The 22,344-nt window shown below is 30.9% G+C and overlaps 1 protein-coding gene across 2 annotated transcripts in view; it reads right to left on the reverse strand.

The window, feature by feature from the left end:
• The window catches only part of LOC122719697, a 200,775-nt gene that overhangs the window by 76,997 nt on the left and 101,434 nt on the right, over positions 1 to 22,344 (reverse strand). For both annotated transcript variants that reach the window (XM_043945740.1, XM_043945739.1), the window contains exon 4: positions 12,725 to 12,858. In XM_043945740.1, the coding sequence (XP_043801675.1) occupies positions 12,725 to 12,858 (134 nt within the window). The remainder of the gene's footprint in view (positions 1 to 12,724; positions 12,859 to 22,344) is intronic.

The following is a 22,344-nucleotide window of genomic DNA, read 5'->3' on the forward strand; positions in this document are numbered from 1 at the left end:
TCAAAGGATCAAGCGTCTTAAAGGCAAGTGTTTGACAACAAGCGTGACGATTTTACTTCTAATAATAAGTTGCTAATAGATTTTTCAATCGTTTCTTATCTCTTAAAATTTATAGCAGCGATCTATTGTTCGGTCTGCAATCATTTTGAGGCATTGTAATTGCCTATGAGCGGCGAGGTGAAGTTATAGATAGGAAAATTAACGGAGCAGGAAGAGATCCCTTGAGACTTTAGGCTCTACGTGTTAACCGGAGATAATGCTATAGCGAAGCTATAACTGCACACAGAATGGAGACTTTATACGCCGCGTGGTAAGAGCGATGATGCCGAGAGCAAAGCTGTGGAGGAAGCGAAAGTAGTGGAGTAGAGGCTTGAGACTTTAAACCAATGATAGCAGTTCATATAAGCAGAGCGGCGAACAGCTGAGGATTAGGAAGATATTAGGTCTTTCGAGACTTTAGGTCTCGATGGGACTGCAACAATGCATGTTACATGCGAATAATGCCTAGGACAAAGCTAATGGGGACTTAAAATTAGATCAGTGACGTTTCAGTATGGCGGAATGAGATTGACGAGCAATCGAGTAGTCAATGTTGTAGGCCAATCTAAACTAATGCTAATCAAATGACAATTTCTCATAAGCAATGCTGAGATCAAATCTATAATCAAAATAGCAGAGACTTAAAGTGTATTATACTAAATCATAATATTATTAGAGATAAAGCTATTTACATAATTGCTGTTCAATACAATCATTCACATAGATAACATTCGTAAACATTGATAAGCAAATATAAACAATAGACAACGTAAGATCTAATAGGATCTAAATTTCTGTTTAACTTGTCATTTTATAGAACACAAACGTCTAAACTCATGAATAAGTAAATGGAATTGGCAAATTGAATATCACTAGAGACATTAAATAATTAATAATTTTTCATTCAACAACAATATGCTCCTTCTATTAATTTTCTTATTAATGTTACATTTCTCGACAATATATGGGACGGTAGAAGAACTTTTATCATCCCTATAGAGCCCTATAGTATCCCAGGTCACGGCTGGCATAAGCTTTCATTATCTTCCACCCCACGATTTTATTATGTCGTTCTCGTAGCGATGTGGAGAGGATGTTTCGTCAAGCGGGCAAGAGCGTATACGCGTATATATCGAGCCAGGGCGTATTTCTGAGAGCGTTGACGGCCGCGCAGCGTGTTATTCGAGGAGGACATCTCGAGTTTCAGTGGAGAACAAACGGCACGTCGTGTACACGTCTACCGACGACCCTATAGAGATTGCGAGACCGTTCTTGAGACTTAATGAATGAGACTTGGCGAGAAAGGAAGGACGGATGGAACGGAGATGGGGCTGGATGGTGGATGGTGGAAGCGAGATGGGTGGATGAGAAGGAAGAGAAATGGGCAACAAGGGAGTATAAAGGAGGAGGGAAAGAAGAGTCGATGGGTTAGTTTGGCTAGGTGGTTAAGACCTAGGTCGTTACCCGATTTCTCCTCCCTCTCTCTCTCTCTCTCTCTCTCTCCTCTCTGGCTACAAACTTTTGCCGTGGATTCGATGACACCGCAAAGAGGCGTACGTAACTGGCTGCATCCTTGCAAGCTTGAAAAAAAGAGGGAGGGAAGGAGAGACGAGGAGATGAAGGAAGAAAACTATTTTCCTAGTCGACCTCGATTTTTCCTGCTAAGGATGCCTCTCCATTCAGTCAGTACCTCGCCCATAAAGTCGTGACGAACTCCTCGTTGGATTAGCCTCGACACCCTTTTCTCTCCTATGCCACTATGCCACTCTGCAATTTGTATCGTGGAAACGAAGAGAACCGCGGAACACTGGAGAGAAAGAGAGAGAGAGAAAGAGAGAGAGAGAAAGAGAGAGAGAGAGAGAGAGAAGACAAGAAGATTTTAATCTGCATTGGATTATACTCTCAAAAGGACGATGCATTTCATTATGTCGAAGCCACGCGGGAAAGTGGTCGCTTGTTTGTATATGTGTATATATATATATATATATATATATATATACATCGGCCAAGACTATGCGGGAGAAGTATAAAGAACGGTTCACCTGAGAGGAAAATCCCTTTGCGTTATCACTTTAGACACACTCGTCTATTTACCATGGAAAATGAAAGTAACGTCGGAATGATATAATCCTTTCCTAGCACGTGGCTGTGTCGTAAATCACAAGAATTCATTTCGACGTTCACGATTCTCTTTCTTTTTTTCTTTTTATTGTTATTTTTCTCGACGAATGCCTAGTGGAGATTCGATTCTAGTCGTGATTTCAAAAGTTTGATCGATAAAAAGAAAAAAGAAAATTGGAGAATAATTTTTTTCGTTGTACCTTGATCATTTCAACGAGAGTTGTCATAGGGAAAATTGTATTTTGTCAAGATGCCATAAAATATTTAAAATAATAGATATGTTATGTTATCACGTACATGTATATAACCAATATGGAGTAAAGTGAGTTAAGCGAGCGTTTCATGATACGACAATTACTAGTTTCTAGCTACTAAACGTATGCTTGTAGGCTCACGTAATTGGACGAAACCGAATCGGATCATTATCATGCTTGAGCAGTTGCGTATCGTTAAATCCCATGCACACGATACGTGTCATTTTCACCATCTCATTAATATGATACTGCACATATCACATATTTGATTACGTGTACTCAGTAACATAGATTTAATTAATAATATCTGTTTCTAATTTAATCTCTTTTATGTATTCATTTAAATAATTGAATATTAGATATCTTACGATATCTCTAATTTTATATTGATTAAAATTGAGAAATATATTTTTTCTCCGTTGTATTCTCTATATTTTAAATAATTAATTTTCTGTAAATGAAAGGTTTGAAATTGGAGGAAGGAAAGACAAGGAAAGAAAATGAAAGAATGTATTTCCTTTAATGGCCGCTAGAGGACCTACCGATAAATATTGTTAGTAAGTATTGGTTGTACATTATATATAATAATTAACAATATTATATATAATAATTAACAAATAATTCTACAATCTGTCATATTAAAAATCGATAAGAATTTCTTCAAATGGATAAATATATTTGAAAAATTTATTTATATAAATTAATAATTGATAATATTAATTTTCTAGAAAATTATATTTATTATAGAATTTGATTTTTATGTTATTCATCTTTTTTACAAAAAGTGAAATCCTATTGAATGTTAAATTTGTGTGTCTTGATTTGTGCAAGAGATATATATATTTTATACAAAAACTGGATCGTACAAATGGACGAACAATGTTACGAACTATTTACGAAATAATTAAACAGCAGAATATCGAAAATAAGGAAAATCAGAAAATGGAATTTATTGCTTTCCACCTGATATAATTGCTCACTTTGACTTTCTGTATATGCACGTGTATGCATGTATTTAAAGGTTTCTATTGGTAGAATGTAAGTTCTAAAAGAATAAACGAGTTTAGGTTCTCTTTGAAATTCAATTAGAATAGGTTTTCGAGAGAATTACGAAGCGTTAGGAACGAACTTCGATCGAACTTTGTAGTAACCAGGTAAAGAATTGAAATATAGCCGATCTATATGAAAGAGAAGAGAAAGAATTTTGTAAAAAAAGAAGAAAATTTTAACTAAATAGCTACTTTAAACAAATATTTGTTTTATCACGTTTCAACGAATTTAATTAAATTTACAATTTCATTTTAAATTCTCACGTTGAATGAGAAATTAGAAAAATTAATTATTTTCATGATAATTTTTAATAAATATTTAAACGTACAAAATTAAACGAAGAAAGAAAATTCTTTGAAATTTTGAAGTCGGCAAACCGATAGAGGAATCGATAGAGACTCGAAGTCAGGGTAATATTATTTTCTATTACTTGTTCTCGATCTTTCCAAGGTACCAAGTATCTAGCCCATTTCACCAGCTCGTAAGAACAATACAATTCATTGGAAAACGAGTGTAGTTCGCTGAGTCGTCGATACAACATGGAAATGAATTTCCTCGATCTGGTTCGATTCACTTGAAATTAGGAATGAAATTGCTTATGTTGTATGTGTTTTGTACACTCTATTACGATACATTATTTTATCTTTTCTCGTAATATAACATTTTTTAATAGAAAGTAATTCAATTCCTCTTTCAAAAATTCAAAAGGAAAGAATATTGAAAAAATTTTAACCCTCTTTCATAATCAGACGATTTAAATATAATAATCTTTTGACTTAAAATTCTACTCTTTAAAAATATATTATTTCATTTATGCAAAAAAGCTCAGATATATTTTTTTTTCTTTTACATATTCATTTCCTTTTCTAAATAAAATTTCTTCATAAAAAATTTCTTCACCAAGTTAATCAAATAATTTCATCCCTTTTCTCCCGAATTTGAAGCGGAAGCCACGTGTTTCCATTATTAAGATAACCTTCGACCCTAACGTCTCATAATTTCTTCAATTCCCGGAACGAAAGAGGATCTTCCCTTTTACCTTATTATAAAAACCAAGCGCGGATATCTTCTTCGCGACTTCTCAGAACCGTTTCTACCCCGTATAAACGCGAAAACAAATCTAGAGAAAACAAAAAAGAGCCTTTCACCTGCAAGTAAAGAAAATACTCGATTCGACCTGGAAAGTGTTGAGTGCACGGACATCGGTCGCCCTCGTACCTTCAGGTGGCAACTTACGATCCAATAAAGTTTCCACCCCTTCCTCCAGTCGCCTCTCGTGCAGCTGCGACCCCGATCTTTCTTCCCGCAGGGTGTGCATTTGATTGGTAAAAGTTACCTTAGTTTTTGAGCCAATTAAATTGTACGAACGGCACACTACCGACTTCGTGTAATATATCGCGAGCGACAGCATCGCGTTAAGAAAGATTCGTGTCGTGCAGTTAATAAATGCGCGAATTTTATTCTGAACCGTACAGGTTATATCTGATAACGATAAATTTATTATCAAAAGAAAAAGATTTTCATTGGATTTATTTCGTATTTCGTTCTTTGAATATATTGTCATGTATTATTTGGCTGCGTTTTGTTAAATTAATTGTATTTCGAGATATATTATTTTTATTAATGTTTTATATATAGATAAATACTTCATCAAACATTATTTTGAAAGATAATATCTGTTACTATTTATCTTTTAATTAATTAAATCGCAAGAAATATTAGCAAATATGTAATCTATTTAACGAAAATTCTTGGAAAAAAATTGCAAATTGTTATCGGAATTCGACAATGTTACACGTTACGAATAATATGGTGGAAATAAATCTTCGTGGAATAAGACAGCCAATTTATAGAATGTGCAGTATCGAGGAAAGCATGTATCATTATAATAAAATGAAGATAGGAGGAAATAGACCTCAATGAACGATAATAGAAACTATTACTTCGACTTACTAGTGACATAGCATGTCGAATATTGAACGAGCGGAAGTATACTCTGGATCAATAAGTAAAAGTCTCGTGGTTCCGGAACAAATGATTTTTGAAAAGATAAATATTTTCCATTAAAATATAGAAAGATTTCTTTCTATTTGTTCTCTTGTATCGTGTGTATTATACAAATAAATAGAATTTAAAACTTTAGAATTTAGAATGAGATAAAAGAATATTTAAGGTAAATGATTCACCTTTGAAGAAAATACAAACTATGAATCGATAAAGTAAAATCAATTTCGTGTTTCAATTTAAAATTAATTAGGTTATATAATTTATTGAATCATAATATAAAAAGGACATTATTATTATGAACGCTTCGTGAAACGTAAGAGAGACAGAGAGAGACAAAGACAGAGACAGAGATAGAGAGAAATACAAAAAGAGAAAATTTAATAATTTTTATATAAAATTTTAATATATAATTTTGTATAAAGATAAAATAAAAGAATTAATTAATTATTGAATAATAATTTCAATTGAATATAACTAAATAACCTATAATCTTTAAGAAAGTTTATAATTATTCTATTTAAATAAAACTATGTAAATAAAACTGTGTTCTAATTAAACTTAAATAACTAATAAACTCCAATAAATTTAACATATATTTTTATCAAAATTATTAATTAAAAAAAAATTAAAGACAATTAATTAAAGACAAAAGTTTATTTCTGTAAGATTATCAAGTAAATCATTTTTAGTAGATTAATGAAGAGCAGATTAATGACACGAATTAAAATAAGAGAATAACAAATATCTCGTGCAAAAGAAAAATAAAATAAAATAAAGTAAATAGAATAGAATAAAATGAAAATTGTGGATGCTCATCCATTGATGATGTTTGATGACAAGTTGGAAGAACGTCTCATGGCGTCTCTCATTCTCGACAAATATATACACGAATGGCTTCTCATAACGTGTCGATATAAGACAACGTTATAGCGATCTTCTTTTTAGCTTCTTGACCCGGCAGGGTTGCTCGAAATTCCTTCGTCTTCATGTTGTTTTACGATTCTTTAAAAATGCCCATTTATCGTTGCAGCAGGAATGCGTCATTTCGTCATTTTATACGCGGGCAAGACGATAAGAGCGCTATTAGCCCTGTGATAGCTGTCATTTGACGCGGTTCTACTCAATCGTTCACGTGCAACGTTTACCAACCCATAAATATTGTGTACTGACCTAGAACCAACTACGTTCATTCTTTGAAAATGATATTCTTGGTTATATATAATTTCTTTAAATTATATATATATAATAAGTTGATAATGTTTTGAAAGAATGAAAAGAATTCTTGAATAAATTGAATTCTTTAATAAATTCGTTCGAATAAATTTATTTCTGATTATAATAAACGAAAATTTAATAAAGAATATTTTTTTCATGTATTATTAAATTTTTTAATAATCTAAAGAAGAATAATTTCTTTCTTGGTTATCTGTTTAAGAAATTAAAAGTTGCAAATGTAAAGTATAAATACAGGGAAAGCATAAAATAGTTTCGTTTTATTCGAATTTGCCTTTGACGAGATGACTTTATGACTTTTATAAAGAATTTTGTGGAAAAAGAAAAATATTATTTTTGGGTCACTTAATTATTTTTGTCAAAATGTTTTCGTCACTGATTTCAAGATTTCAAATTGCTTGTAATTTATATTCTGCAAGTCTCATTATTAATAATCTGAAAAATTCTAAAAAGTATATAACCGAAAGTAATAATTTGTTGAAGTCAGAGAAGTTTCATCATTAAAAGTTATTTTCCCGTGGTTAATCATAATTTTGCTTAAAAGTAAACATCGCACTGCGTTTTATAAGCGTTTAAGTGATATACACAGTTCTCTACTTTTTAATGTCACAATTCATAAGATAAATAATATAAATCTCATATAATAAAATAAATAGACAAATTTAACATTAGAATTTAAGTTATTTGTAATATTTAAATTAATATTTAAGATCATTTCCAATTTTAATAATATTTAAAGAATTTCGTATTTTTTAATACTCTTAGATATTCTTAAATACTTTGTACAAAAACTATGCTTCTATATCATATTAAAGTTTTTACTCAAAATGATGCTACGAAAGTAATAAATACCAATTATAATTCAAACAACGTGAAAGAAAGATAATGAATAAATGAAAATATATAAATATCAATAAGATCAATAAAAAAAGTTTATCAAACGAAACAAAAATATAATATTTATAAAAAAAATAGAATTAATATCTATCTTTCTCTTATATAATATTGAAGAACATATTCATTCTCAGCAAAAGCTGATGCGCCAGTACTTTAAAACTCTTTAAAAAGTAGAACCTACACGATCCTCCAGAGTGCACAATTCAAAGAGGATCTTGTACTTCATCATACACTCCTGGGATCCGCTTTCTGTTGCAATTAACTTAAACTTTACCCTTTGACAGTTAATACTAAGGTAGTTGCTCGTAAGCCATAACTTTTTGTAAAGGATACTAATATTACGAGTTAATTATGATACAATTTGAAGAAATTTGATTTGAAGAATTAAATAAAAGCAAGATCATTTTCATCATGTACAATAAAGCAATAAACATAATTTAATTGAAACTCTTAATCATAATCCAATAATATCAAATTCACAATTTCTTTTTCTTTTATGATATATAATATTTGAAATATTCTACTTGTTTGGAATCACAATATCAAATTGATTAAAATAATTGACTCGTCAAGAGTGACAATTTTTTTTCTAATTAAGCTCGAGTGAAAAATATTATTAACTACCTACTATCCTTCTTCTTTATCTATCGACGACAGCCACTGTTCGAATATTAGGCTCAAGAAAAGATCTATCGGTGGCCTGGATTGCTCAATTGATAGCAGCATTCGGTAAATGAAAGATCTGGCTTCGAATCTCGAACCAGCAATCCGATCGGCCTATTTTTTCTCCTTACAATAGAGAACGGTGAATGCCACCAGAGAACATATATGACATTAATTGCAACCCATCAGATTCCATGTACTTTTTCGCTTTACATATTTTCTCTGCGATAATCTAAACCATTTAATTAATTAATAAACCACTTTTTAAACAAAACGTTTCATTCGTCACCGTACAATATTGTTAAAAATTTAATGACCAACTGATACGAGATGACAAAGTTTCCAGTATAATTTTGTTTGTGTTGAATTCTAACAATGTAGACAGTTTGTATATCTACCCGTTGTACGCTCCCCTATCTACCAGCATGCAAAAGACAAATATTGTTAATTGTTTTAGTCATCGTGTAAGTTGGTTTCACCAAAGAGGTATCCATCGTGAGATTAATATGATATACATGGAATGTATATTAAAATTAAATAATTGATTTGAAATAATTATTTTAAAATCTAATTGTTGTTATCACTTATGATTGTTTATCTTATATAACAATGATTATCAATAAAATTTATCATGTAAAATATTAATGTACAAGTAGTGTAAAGATCAAAATTACTTGAAGATGTTGCAAACATTAAAATTAAATTCCAATCTTTATTAAATTATTGCTTCCTTCACTTGTAATCATATAACATGATAGCAACTAAAAATGGTTCCAAAATTATTGCATGTATTCCTTATATACATTCAAATATACAATTTAAAAAAATATATACAAGAAATAAGAATAATTCATTATAAGTTATTATAAGTGCTTTAAATTTGTGAAATAAAATGATCAATGATAGATCAAAATCAAGGATCTAAAATGGAATAAATAAACCATTCCATTGTCTTTGCAAATATGCAAATGTGTTTCACTTATAACTCCATCTTGTAACGAATGCTGTTTCCGGAATGACTTATTTCTTGCCAGTTTACATTCCCTCTCTAAATTCGTCGGATTCTACGAGGGTGATGTTAACCGGAAGAAATGAGCAAAACCAATCTTCTCGCCCTCCAATTTCGCAATTCCTTATAAGCCAAGGTTTCTTTGCAAGCGTGTGCACGCGTACTACTAATTTTCTTTCAGTCTCATCGTGTGAAGAACCTGGCCCCGACTTTCTTCATAACCGTACATTCCACCGGCTCTTTTTACGGTGGCGCGTGTTCGAGAAAATAGCATCTACCTCTATATACCGTATTATATACCGCAAAATTCACCCGTAATGGAATTTGACAAAACGAAAGACTACGCTGCGACTTTTTGCAACGTAAATTAAAAAATTATTTAGCTTCTAATTTTTTTTTTATACATAGATATACTGCTTTATATTAAAGTATATATTTTCTCTTTCTTTTTTAAATATTACGTGAGCTTATATGTCATAGCTTTTTAAAAATAAAAAAGAGAATTGTATAATAAATATTTGAAAAAAGTATTGTAAAAGAAATTACGTGAATTTGGATACTAGTAATGATAATTGAAAATAAAAGAAAGTTGATGATACAAAAAGAACAAATATTATTAACGAATATTCGAAGAATTATTGTTGATAGAAAAGAAAATATGTTAATTATAGCTGTTCATCCATTTCATAACCTCAAATTTCAGTTCCGCTGAATATATCTAGGTTAAACAAGTTAGATAATTGGAGTTAATTAAGCGATTAGATTTACGTGACGTTTGCATGAGACGTGTCATATTCTGGATATTTCACGTAATTTTATCACCTGGAATATCTTGCTTGTTTTTTTGAATTATTAAAAAATATTTCAGATGAAAATTGAAGGACACGTAATATGATGTAAATTATTATTTTCATACCATAGATGGACGCGTAAATGACGCATATAAAGATCAACTTTATTTTTTGAAATTAAATTATATTTTCTAATGCGAATATGCAAGTAGATGCAGCATTATTATTCTTTTATGAAAACTATTAGTTTATATGTATTAAATTATATTTAATTACTTTTTACATTAATAATTTATTGACTTTTGTAAACTTTATTATATATACTTTTTTTATAGAGAATAATGAGACACATAGCAATTCATGTATTAAAAATATAATTCTATTTAAAAAAACAAAATTCAATTTCACGAATTCTATACACGTCCACGAAAAAATTATTAATACGAGAATACAGATTCTATTCAACTTTTATTCGAGAAAAATTTTTTTTAATATTACGAGGAAACGAAATTTCTATTGCGAGTATAAAATTATGCGAAACATCCGGTATATTCTTTCCAGAATTCAGAAAAGAAAAAATTATTGAAAAAAAGTTCGAAATGATAAACAAAAGGATAACAATTCTTCTTGCGCACGTGCTACTCGAGAGACACTTCTCGAAAATCCTCAATAAAATATGAATAATTAAAATCACCATTGTACAATATCATTACACAAGCATAGTTCAAAACTAGGATACGATGAAAATTACATTCGTGTGTAAATTTTCCCTTCAAAACTTGTTCCCTCTATCGGAACTCGATTGTCCTACATTCGACTTAATAATGCGTTGAAAACATGCCAAGACCAATAAGTATTTTTCACTAAAAACGTATCGAGCCCTCTCGAGTCGAATAAACTTTCGTAAAATTTCGAACTTAATTAAACAATATATTCGTCGGTTTTCTTACGAGCCGAATACAGGGAGCATTCCATTTTCTAGGTATACGTATTTAGCCATATCGGATAATGAGATCCTGCGTCGTCATCCTCGGGGATTACGGGTAATACATTGCCAACGGCTACAACTCCCGACTTCCATTTTGATAAAAGTTGGTCGATAATATTTTTTCTCTCTCTCTCTCTCTCTCTTTCTTCTTTTTTTCTCCCCAACTTCGTAACTCAATTCTCTGTTTTCGAATTAATTGATTGCGAAAGGTTTCTTTCTTCGGATAAAAAAAAGAAAAAAGAAAAGAAAAGAAAGTAGAGAAAGAAAGAAAGAAAGAGGGAGGAGGGTTGAACTGTATCGAGAGAAGGACGAAATGAAAATTCTTTCTGCGGGTAATCATTCAGAAGAAGGGGGACGGAATTTAAAAATTACGAGAAACAAATCCTTTGCGAACGAAGATACCGGGCTAATGTACACACAGACACGTACACCTATCCAGGTTGTACGTCCGAGGAAGATCTTTCAAGAGGAAAAGTTCCTCTTCTTTGCTTAACCTCCTTAACTTTTATAGACCGGCCCCTCAAACTTTCATACTGTGATAACTTCTACGTTTCGCTACTGTATCGTGCAATTATTTTAGTTGTGTATATATTGTATATATATACATATACATATATACGTATACATAGTAGAAAAGTATCCGACGTCACCGTTGAAAATTATTTTCGATGACACGGAAAAGCGTTTAAGGAAAAAGTTCTCTCTTGGACCGAGGAGGGAGGGAGGGGGTAGAGAAAGCTGGATGGCGCTGCGAGATTTTACTTCGTGAATTTTCGAGATCGCTTTAGGTCGTACTGTCGTAATTCTTGATATCGATTTCTCTGGATGCTTTAATGCCACAATTTTGAAATATGATAGCTACGAGATAACTGCGAATTTTCGCGCGTTGATTGATTGAACAGTGTGTGATTTTAAATTAATATTAATAGTGAAATTTTGACAGGGATTTGTCCCTTTGAACTAATATTATTTTATTAATATTGAACTGTCTGGATATTTTATAGAAATGAATTAATATTAATAATACATTCTTCATAATTATCGTGTTTGACTAAATAAAATGATTAGTTGATTAATTAATTCTATTTCTTCTTTTATTCGTATAATTTAAAAATAGAAACCTAACGTTAAAAATTATTAATGTGATTAGTTAATAAATTATTACATTGAAAGAGATCCTTGTAATTTGATTTCAAATTTCAAATAAAAAAAAAAGTTTTCGTATAATCACGATTAATTACAAGATTGTGGAAAATCTTTTACGAATCATTTATATTATGGATTAACTCATTTTACTTAATTATCAAATTCTTCTACAAGGAATGTTAACCTCATATTAAAATGGAAAGTGTAAAATGTCTTTCATAAAGATCAAAAATAAATACATCAAGTTAAATAAAATTTACCTTGGAAAATGTAAATATCTTTATCTCAAAGTTAAATTCGAACATTCGATCGATTCTTTCGAATCATCATTATCCCGAATCAAGTGAAATATGAATAACTTCCTTTCCCCAGCTACATTCCATTGAAAACAATACACTGTGCGTATTCGAATCAATAACGTTAGACGTCGTATATATCGTATATATCGCTCTTAAACCATTAATTTCACGGGTTTCCCCTTAACTGCGGATTCGATAATGACGCGTGGATTATAGGTATCACTTACCGCCACGTTGTTCAGGGTGAATGAGAGATGAGCCGGTGGCTTCGAGGGTGGTAAGCTACAATTTGCCTTCAAAGTGTCTCCGGCGTCGTAACGTTCACGTTCCGATACGATAACAGGCTTCACTTTGGGCAGAGCTGAAACATAATAATTCCATGGGTGTGTATCTCTTCCACTCATTGTCAGAGGCTCGATTGTTCGTGCCTCGTTTCCAACGATACGAACAACATTATCCGGATATTCCGCTTACGTATTCGATATTCATAAGAAGCAACTAGGAACAGATTAAGCAGTTAGTTTTATGATGTTATATCTCTTAATTTATACGGTTTCATGAACGCGAGAGTGTAGAGAAGCGTTTGAGCGGAAAAATTTTGATTATTCATTGCTGTTTGAAAGTTTATCCTCACGTTATTTCTCTTTAAACGTGGATGAACTTTTGTTCGATAATATTTTAATGATACTGATGCTCTTATTTTTAATTATTGCAATTTATAATTATCTTTTTCAGTGCTATTGTATTGCATTGCATTGGAAGTAACGAAAATGGAAAATTTAAAGCAGTTTAAAAACAACGTGTCTTTATGAATCGAGATTGAATTTATATAATAAATGACATTTCTCATTTCCTCCGATATTTCTGTCTGGAATGAAATAAATAATCGATTTATGACGATTTTCAAGAAAAAGGGGGAAAAAATAATTTAAGAGAGATAAATTACGAGCCATTAATAAAGATCGCGTGAATCAAACGATGCGAATATTCAAGATGGAATTAAACTCGATTGTTCAAAGTCACGCGCGTGCAGACTTATAATTCGATTATTTAAATAGCGGTTGATATATTACGAAAGAATATAATGCAATCCGAAATTAATATTAAAATCTACGAATATCAATATTCTTAATAATTCAAGAAATATCAATACAATTTGCATCACCAAATGATAATTATGGAGCAAAATTGTGCAGCTATTTTCTCACCTCTCACTGTATATACAAAATGAAATACATATCTCAGTAGTGCCACCATCGATGGTGGCCATGAATGGAATTAATCTCATTCGCAGCGCCATTTTGCAGACAACTTAATTTTACAACAAAGAATCTCTTTGTGGATTAAACGAATTATGTTCTATAATAATAATTAAGAAAAAATATAGTATATTTGTAATATTTTAAGTGATTCACTATTCTTATAGTTCTTTATAATTTATTATTTTACTTTTTTTTTTCTTTGGATAAATACATTGATAAGAAATGATCTTTTTCTTCTTCACTTCTGTATATATATATTATTTGATCAATGTAACTCAATTTTATTCAAGTCAATTTATGTTTACTTTTTATTTCATTAAATTTTTTACCGTATATCTTACAAACTTAAGATTTTTTACATTCATTTTCAATATAAAATGTACAATATCTTTCTTTTAAATATACGAAGTATACAATTATATATATTTGTCTATTATTATTGTAAATTTTATCATAGTTGAATGATTTTCGCGAAAGAAAAACGACCATTAAAATCCTCGAATCGATTGATTTGAAATAAACGAGATCTTTCGTAGTTCAACCGCGTGCGTTCGACTTTCCATTAAGTATATTGNTCATAGTTGAAATGATTTTCTGGGACGCGAAAGAAAAACGACCATTAAAATCCTCGAATCGATTGATTTGAAATAAACGAGATCTTTCGTAGTTCAACCGCGTGCGTTCGACTTTCCATTAAGTATATTGGATTTTCGATCGCTGTCGACAAATCTTTGGAAACAATCCGAATAATGGTACAAAGTAGGTCGTGGTATAGTTACAAAATATCAACGATATAAGTTCCAGCAAGAAGAAGAATAACAGAAATTGGTCGAGGAAATCGTAACGATACATATAACGGATCTATACGTGATAATGAAACTGTAAATTGAACATGGAATTCGCGATAGAATCGCGTACGTTTCTCGATCAAAAATAATAGAAACTATTGAGATTTTGAGATTGTTACAACAATGGAATAATTTGAAAATTATTTTACTTTAATAAAATGTTCGAAAATATTAGAAAAGTTTTGCTGTATTTGACTTATGTTAAGTTATGTTATGATATTTCGTAAACTTCACAAGAGAAACGAGGGAGATAAATAGTTTTGTAAACAAGGTACTAGTTTTGGTTTATTGATTTATATGTCTCGATAAACTACAGGCAACATTCGTATAAAATGGACGCCCGTACCATCGTTACATCGAAATCATGTTGAATAAAACATTCAACATTGATCAATGGAAACACGTCGCCAAGCAACGTGAATAACCGTGGCAGTTAAATATTCGGGAAAATCGTGTTTTCAAAGTACCAATAATTGAGAATTTTCAGATGGTGAAATAATACTAATAAAAATAATATTCTTATAGTATCACGAGTTAATCAAGAGTTATTCGTATATATTTGAAAATGTAAAATTCATGGTGACAATATTCCACAAATTAACGAAACGAATATTTTTAATAATAAAATTGAATGAAGTAAAGTAAAGTATTGGAAAGATATTAAAACTGTCATAACGTTAGAAAAGTTGAAATATAAACTTATTACTAAATATTTTAACAAGTTAACGAAGCGAAAAAAAATAAGAACTAGAAAAATATTCTCAATCGAGTAAAAATCAAAATAATTACTCTACACTGTTATTACATCAAAGAAAAAAGAAAAAATACAATCAAAATATGATGTGTATAATCAATATTACTCGATATTAATAACATAAAAATATTCCTCCCCCCAAAAAACACAAATCAATATCATAATTTAACTTCTTAATTTTTAAATAAATACAAAAGAAAGAAAAGGAAGGCAAGAAGAATACTTTCAATCAAACATATATCCATATAACAACACGATTATAACTTTATTAAAATTTCCCTTAGAGATATTGCCACCAACGATAACACCAAGAAAATGAGAATTACCTCTGATTAATCGTGAGAAAGAAAATGGCGTAACATTAGTACAACTCGTTTTACCCTCCGTTAATTGTATCTTGTGATGTACACGTTACTTCAACGAGCTCGCGGCCAATAAGCGGGGATGTTTAGACCGGCCATTATCGCATTCAGTTTTACAATCGAGGGAATCCACGGCGCGTGAACATCGCCAATTATAACACGATCCTTTAACTTCATCTATCCAACGAGCGACAGCTGAAACTAGAACCGATTACGGGCGAAGCGTGGCGAGGGAAATAACCGTTTAACCCTCTCACCTCTTGCTCGGTGATAAACCGGTGATTCGCCGTAACGATAGAACGAAGTAATCGAATTTCAGTTATGTTATCGTCTTCCCTGTATGAATGGTTTCCTCTAACTTGATCGCATTATACATACCCATCCAGCCGCACCCCGTTTTGCGCACCAACGCTGCAAACATGATTTCACATTTTCCGATATAAACGAATTTCGTGAAAGAGGGTTGGAGGGTAAACGAGATCAAACAGTTCCAAACGGGAGGGATATGAAATGAACTTTGTCCTAGCCAGGCCAGTTTAACGTCCGCTGCGTTTTGGAGCTGGCGCACACTTCTCGCTCCCCCCAATGTATTGTACTGTCTGTCTTCGTCGCTCTTGATTAGAGAAACAAAGAAAGAAGATCTTATTCTACGCGGTAAGAGCTCGTGTGCATCGGGCCTTAATGAACTAATCTACGTTTCGACGCGTTTTCATCGTGTGTTCTGAATTATTTGATCATACGCATCAGAGTAAAGTACAATTAAGAAATATATATATATTTTTTTGATATGATATTCGTAGCATATGAATTTTGATTTCTATTTAATGGGAGAAATTTAAAATATAGTTATGTATACTTATAGAAAAATAATTAAGAATTTGAGTAAGAGAAAAGTAAAAGGAATCCATTTTCTGAAAATTTTTATTCTAATCTCAATTAGGAACACGTTCTAAGACGAATTTTTTCAAGTTTTTGAAAAGTTAATTATTTTGCAAAAAAAAAAGAATTCCAATGCTAATTCTAATTAAGAATGATTGAAATAGCTCATGCAGCAAGTTTGTAATTCAACACGTTTTTCAGTTAATTTAGATTTTCAGCGACATTTTCAGCGAAAATTAATATCGAGAATCAATTCTCGAGTGACAAAGGAATGAAGGATCGAGTTACGATTGGGACTGCCGGTTTTTCAATCTTCGATATTTATGACGAGATGAACGGGGCAGAGGTTCAGATAGAAATCGATATAAAAGTCGTTTCACGGAATCCGGGAGTAAGTACGATTTTTCTTCGACTACGTGAAAACTGCGGCAGGCCAAGATTCGTTTACTTTAAGAACATCCCGCGGTATTATCGTAAAATATGAAATTCATATCCGTAAGGTCTCACAAAGTCTATTCCGGTCCAACCGCGAAAAATTTCAACCCTCGATCCCAAGTGGTGCTAATAAAGAACACGTTCCATGGATATTATTCTTTAACCGATGATAGCAACAATTTTCAACAAGCCTGAAGTATCGTGTCTTCTTTCGATCTACTTTAAGACATCATGATAACTTGTGACCTTTAATCCTGCGTTTGGTTCGTTTACGTCGAACTCTGTTTGACAGCAGTTTTATGAAACTTTTATGAATGAGTTGGATAAAAGTTTTTTACGTTATGTCTTCCAGAGAATACTGTCGTTTTCTTTATTTTCGAAAGGAATTGGGGTAACGTCGAGAAAGTAAAATTAAATATTATTTTAATTTGTGATAGGGGATCTTGAAAAAAGAGAAATGGATTATATGATAAAATTTTTACGTTATTCATGAGGAATTTTGTTGATTTATGATATTATATTTTTCCACTTTGTAAGAAAATTGAGATATCTCAATTTTAAAGGGAGGGAAGAAAAAAATTAAATGTTTTTTTAATTTTAATTTAGAATAATTTGTAATACATGCGTTAAAGTTTATTTTTTTTTAATGATATTCTTGTTATATAAAAAATGATTCATAATGTATTTGTAATAAATTTGATTGCCAATTCTCTCTATATTTCAATTATCGATTGTATTCAATTCCATTGTGTTCAGATAATCCAACGTAATCAAAGGTAGATGTAACCGAGGTTGTCTGATCTAGTCTTAATCAACCTAAAATGTAATCCAGCTTAATATGCTTAACATGTCTGATTAGAAACTGCCTAACTTCGTTCTATAGTCAAGACGGTTATGCGCATCATCATTAAATTTTCAATAGATGTTGGTACAGAACATTAAATATTAATATTCCGTATTATTAGTCTGTGAAACTAACATCAAATTTCTTGAAACAGTGACAAATAATTTAGAATAAATATTTGTAAAATAATTTTTATGGTTGTACCATTTTTAAGGTTATACTACTTACTAATTAAATCAGTACTGATACAGTATCGCGCTATTTATAAGCTTATACTACTTAGGAGCTAATAGATTGCTCAAAATATTAATATTTAATAATTATTCTGCGGATATTTCAAAAAATCTTATTAAATTATCTTATTAAATTGTTCAATTGAATATATATGCACATATAATATATCCTATTATATATTTTACTTTTATTATTTCAAATTATATTTCAAGTAGATATCATGTAAACGAATAAGTAATTTTTCCTATATGTAAGTATAATGGAAAAATTAACTTAAACTTTTAAATATAATCATTTAATATTTTATTATATTTAAATTCTATAATTGTTAAATAATCTAACTTCTAAAATTCCAACTTGTAAAATTTATAGGACACAGCAATATTTTATTTTCTTTGTTTCTCGTAAATTCCAAAAGATAAAGTTCAAAAATTTAACAAAAAATTAGAGAAAAAGTAATATTAATCTTCGTTCTCAATACTTCCATCCTCCCCTCTCCCCAAAAAAAAGAAAAAAGGATCACGACCACGAAATCATTCTCGAAACGAAATAAATTCTGCTCGAAACAATTTTTTTAAAATAACGCAGATAAAATTTAATGATTCGAACATGACAGATTCTCCACACACTTACGCGTGTATTTTTTTATTTCTAGTACAAATTTCCATTTTTTCATTTTCATTTTTCTTTTTTTTTTTTCTCGAAATACGCGCGCATTTATACAGGCTTGGTTTCGAAACCGAATTTCCCTTGCATATCGCGACATTATCGCATAGCCGGCAGGGTATGGTTGGAGGGGCAGGAGGTGGAGGCTAATTTGTGTCGCTGAAAGTGTTTTATACGGACGAATTCGTCCGTGGACCACGGAATATTGCTCGATACAAACGATCCATGAATCCCGCGGATTTGAATGGGCCACGGTTCACAGGGATTTCGACAGGCATCGGGTATCATTCGATCATCAATCTTGTTGCTCGCTTATCGCTGCCCGATTTCAAAATTGCTCTCACGCTGCACGTTTTGCGTTGTGTCACGTTGGTCAACAACTGTTTAATCCACACCGGGGGTGTAATGGCAAAAGATATAAACTACCGGTGGTGGTGGTGGTGGTGGTCAAAGGCACGTATAAAATGCACAGTTTCGCGTAAAAGATTATTGATTTTGGCGTACAGTGAATGAACGATGGCTGGTAGAAGTATGATTATTAAATTATCGGTCGTTAATTCGATTTTGTTAATTTTTTGAATTCTAAAAAATTTGTTTTTCTTCGATAGATATAACGAAATTGCGATGGAAAATTATATTATTGCTCGATTAGGGAACTCTTCTCGAGAAATAAAAATGAAAAAAACAAGTGTTTTATTAATCGAGATAATGTTATTAAGTTAATTTTGTTGAATTGAAAGGAAAAATAAATGTAAAAGAGGTCTTGTTAGGTTTTTGAATGTGATAATATGAAACAAGAGAATTTTATTTGAGAACAATGTAATGAAAAAATATTTGACTGTGTTTCATAATCTTATTTTTTCTTATTGTATACTTCATATTTTTCAGATTTGAAATAATTATGTAATCAATCCATAATTTCTTTTGCAACACAATTCTGGTTATAATAACTTTAAATATATAATACAAAAACTCATTTAACAAATAATCGTATTTAACAAATAAAAGCTAAAGCTAAAATTGATATTCAATATTCGAGCAGAAAAAAGAAATGGAATGCAGCACTCTGGAATAAATCGAAATAATAGCAATTACAATGATACTGAACTTTGATACGCTTGTTATACCAAGAAGATATCGCACTTTTAATCACGGTGCACATTTAATTGCGTTGTCATTTCTGTTGATACCTAGTCGAAACAGGAAAAATACATGGATAGAACGAAATGTTTCTCCCCGATGGAACAACTCTCTGTCACCAATTACGTGGATGCAGTTAATTCATTACGAAACTGTTGACTGAATTCGTTTTTTGTCTCGTCAAAGTGTGAACTTGTAATTGCGTGTCTACCTGTACGATGCGGCGACTTGGAATTGCATTAACTAATTTTACTATTTTTTTTCTCTCTCTGTCTGTCTGTCTCTCTCTCTCTCTCTCTCTCTCTCTCTCTCTCTCTCTCTCTCTCTCTCTTTTCTCTCACCTATCTGAAATGTCGTAACGTATTTATCGACCGGTTAAACGTAACGACTGGCCAACGAAATCGCTCGAAAATTGGTTTTTAAACCTTCCACCTCGCTCGAGCACTGTCAACGAATCAAATGGAACCGAGTGATTGCACAGTTGACTGGATGCAAAGAGACTATAGCATTATTGTATGTAAAAATTGAACGAAAGTTATTTGAAGAGAAACCTTATTGGAGTTAATAAAAATATTATATATTAAATGGATGTATGTGTATTGCTTTACAATATCATTATTGTAATACAAAATTAAAACTTATACTTTAATTCTTTTGTTTTTTGAATATATAAATTATTTATTTAATTATTATTGACGAAAAAACTGTAAATCGTGACAATAAGTATAATAAACGATTATTAAATTATCTTAATTCTTTTAGAATTTTAATTTAAAAAGATTTGAAATTTAAAGTATTATAGAAAGGGGTTAAAAATGTAGACACAAAGATATTATAATAAAAAATAATTTTTCCATAAAATGTATTCTTTTATTCCCTTTAATTATTCACTAGCTTTCTTGAAATTCGTTCTAACTAATTCGTTCTAACTAAGAAGTTCGAAACTTGAAGTATGAGAATTGATTAAAGTTCAGCGTGCACGCAAAGAATAGTTCCTCGTTGCACCGCCATTTTCTTCTAACATACTTGCTGATTCCAGAAATCCTTTAACTACTTATAATGCTCCCATTGCAAAAGTTTCTATTATTCCCTGTCAGACATTCATCGATCTTCCCTTTCCTTCTCCTCTCCACTTTCCACACAATACTTAAATATAATGAATCAATAAATCGATAAATGGTTACTTAATATGAAAAATTTGCGAGTTCCTCTTTTACAATTTTAATAAGCAATGATATATGCAAACAAATATATTTTTTTATCTATAAGCATTGATTAAGAAGTGATAAATTCTTAAAATAAAATAAACTCTATAAAACTGAAAAATACAATTTTATTATCACAATATTTTTCTATAAATATATCAACAAAAATTACACTAAAATTATTTTAATAACATTCATATCCTGTGTAAATTTATTCGAAACATTCCAAGTTCAATTTTTACCGAATATAACAGTCATCTAACTTCTAAAGCACACAATCATACCTTTATATTTTCTTTAGAGGACAATTCTCAAAGTTTGTGAAACTACCATTCACGCGATTTAACCAGTCCTCCCTCCGTGGAAGCAACTGCCCGTTGAATAGAAATCGTGGGCAATTTCATTCGCGGCATCGAATACATTACACGTAGACGGTTGGACGAATTTAATAAAAATCAATTTTGCGTAATTGTTTGCGGAATGGCCGAAATCCGGGATAAAAATGCCGATCCACGTGCAGGGGAGATGAGAACGTGGCACGAGTATTCCGAGCGTACGTAGCCAGGAATATTTTCCATGGTAACGTTCATATTCTTGCCGCATACGCTTGAAATTCATAGGCCATTTCGAAGAAGCGACCAAGAAGACGCATCAGAATTATCATAAATTCCTTGATTCTTATATTTCTTTAAGCCACTCTTTCGGATGGATGGATGGAGATGTTCGTATAAACGCATCTCTCTAATGCAGTTTATCGAAACGGAAAAATTTTGCGTTTGCTTTATTCGTCTATATTAGAGTAGATTTGATACAGTATTTAAATTTATTTGAATATTAATGTAAGAATAGATGGATGTTCGTTAGATTATATATTTATTAAGAATTTATTTTTTAAAATATACTTGTTACAGAGATATGTATAGAAATGTATGGAATAATAGAAATGGTTGTTGGAATAAATTTAAGAAGAAAATCTTGGAAATAAGTGAAAAATTTAATTGTGAGAATTTCTAATTGACTAATTGAATAATAATAGCATGAACGAATAATTATTGAATATACAAATATATATTATATATATAAATATATAAATATTATTCTATTTAATTAAATATGGAATAAAAATATCTTTATTCAAATTAAGCAATTTATTCTTAATTACTTTTTTACGTAAATTAGAAAGAATTTCGGAAATAAAATTTCTAAATTATCAAGTTA

Source organism: Apis laboriosa, unplaced genomic scaffold (genome assembly GCF_014066325.1).
Source record: "Apis laboriosa isolate Shangri-la unplaced genomic scaffold, ASM1406632v1 scaffold99_cov153, whole genome shotgun sequence".
In the NCBI taxonomy this organism is placed as follows: domain Eukaryota; kingdom Metazoa; phylum Arthropoda; class Insecta; order Hymenoptera; family Apidae; genus Apis; species Apis laboriosa.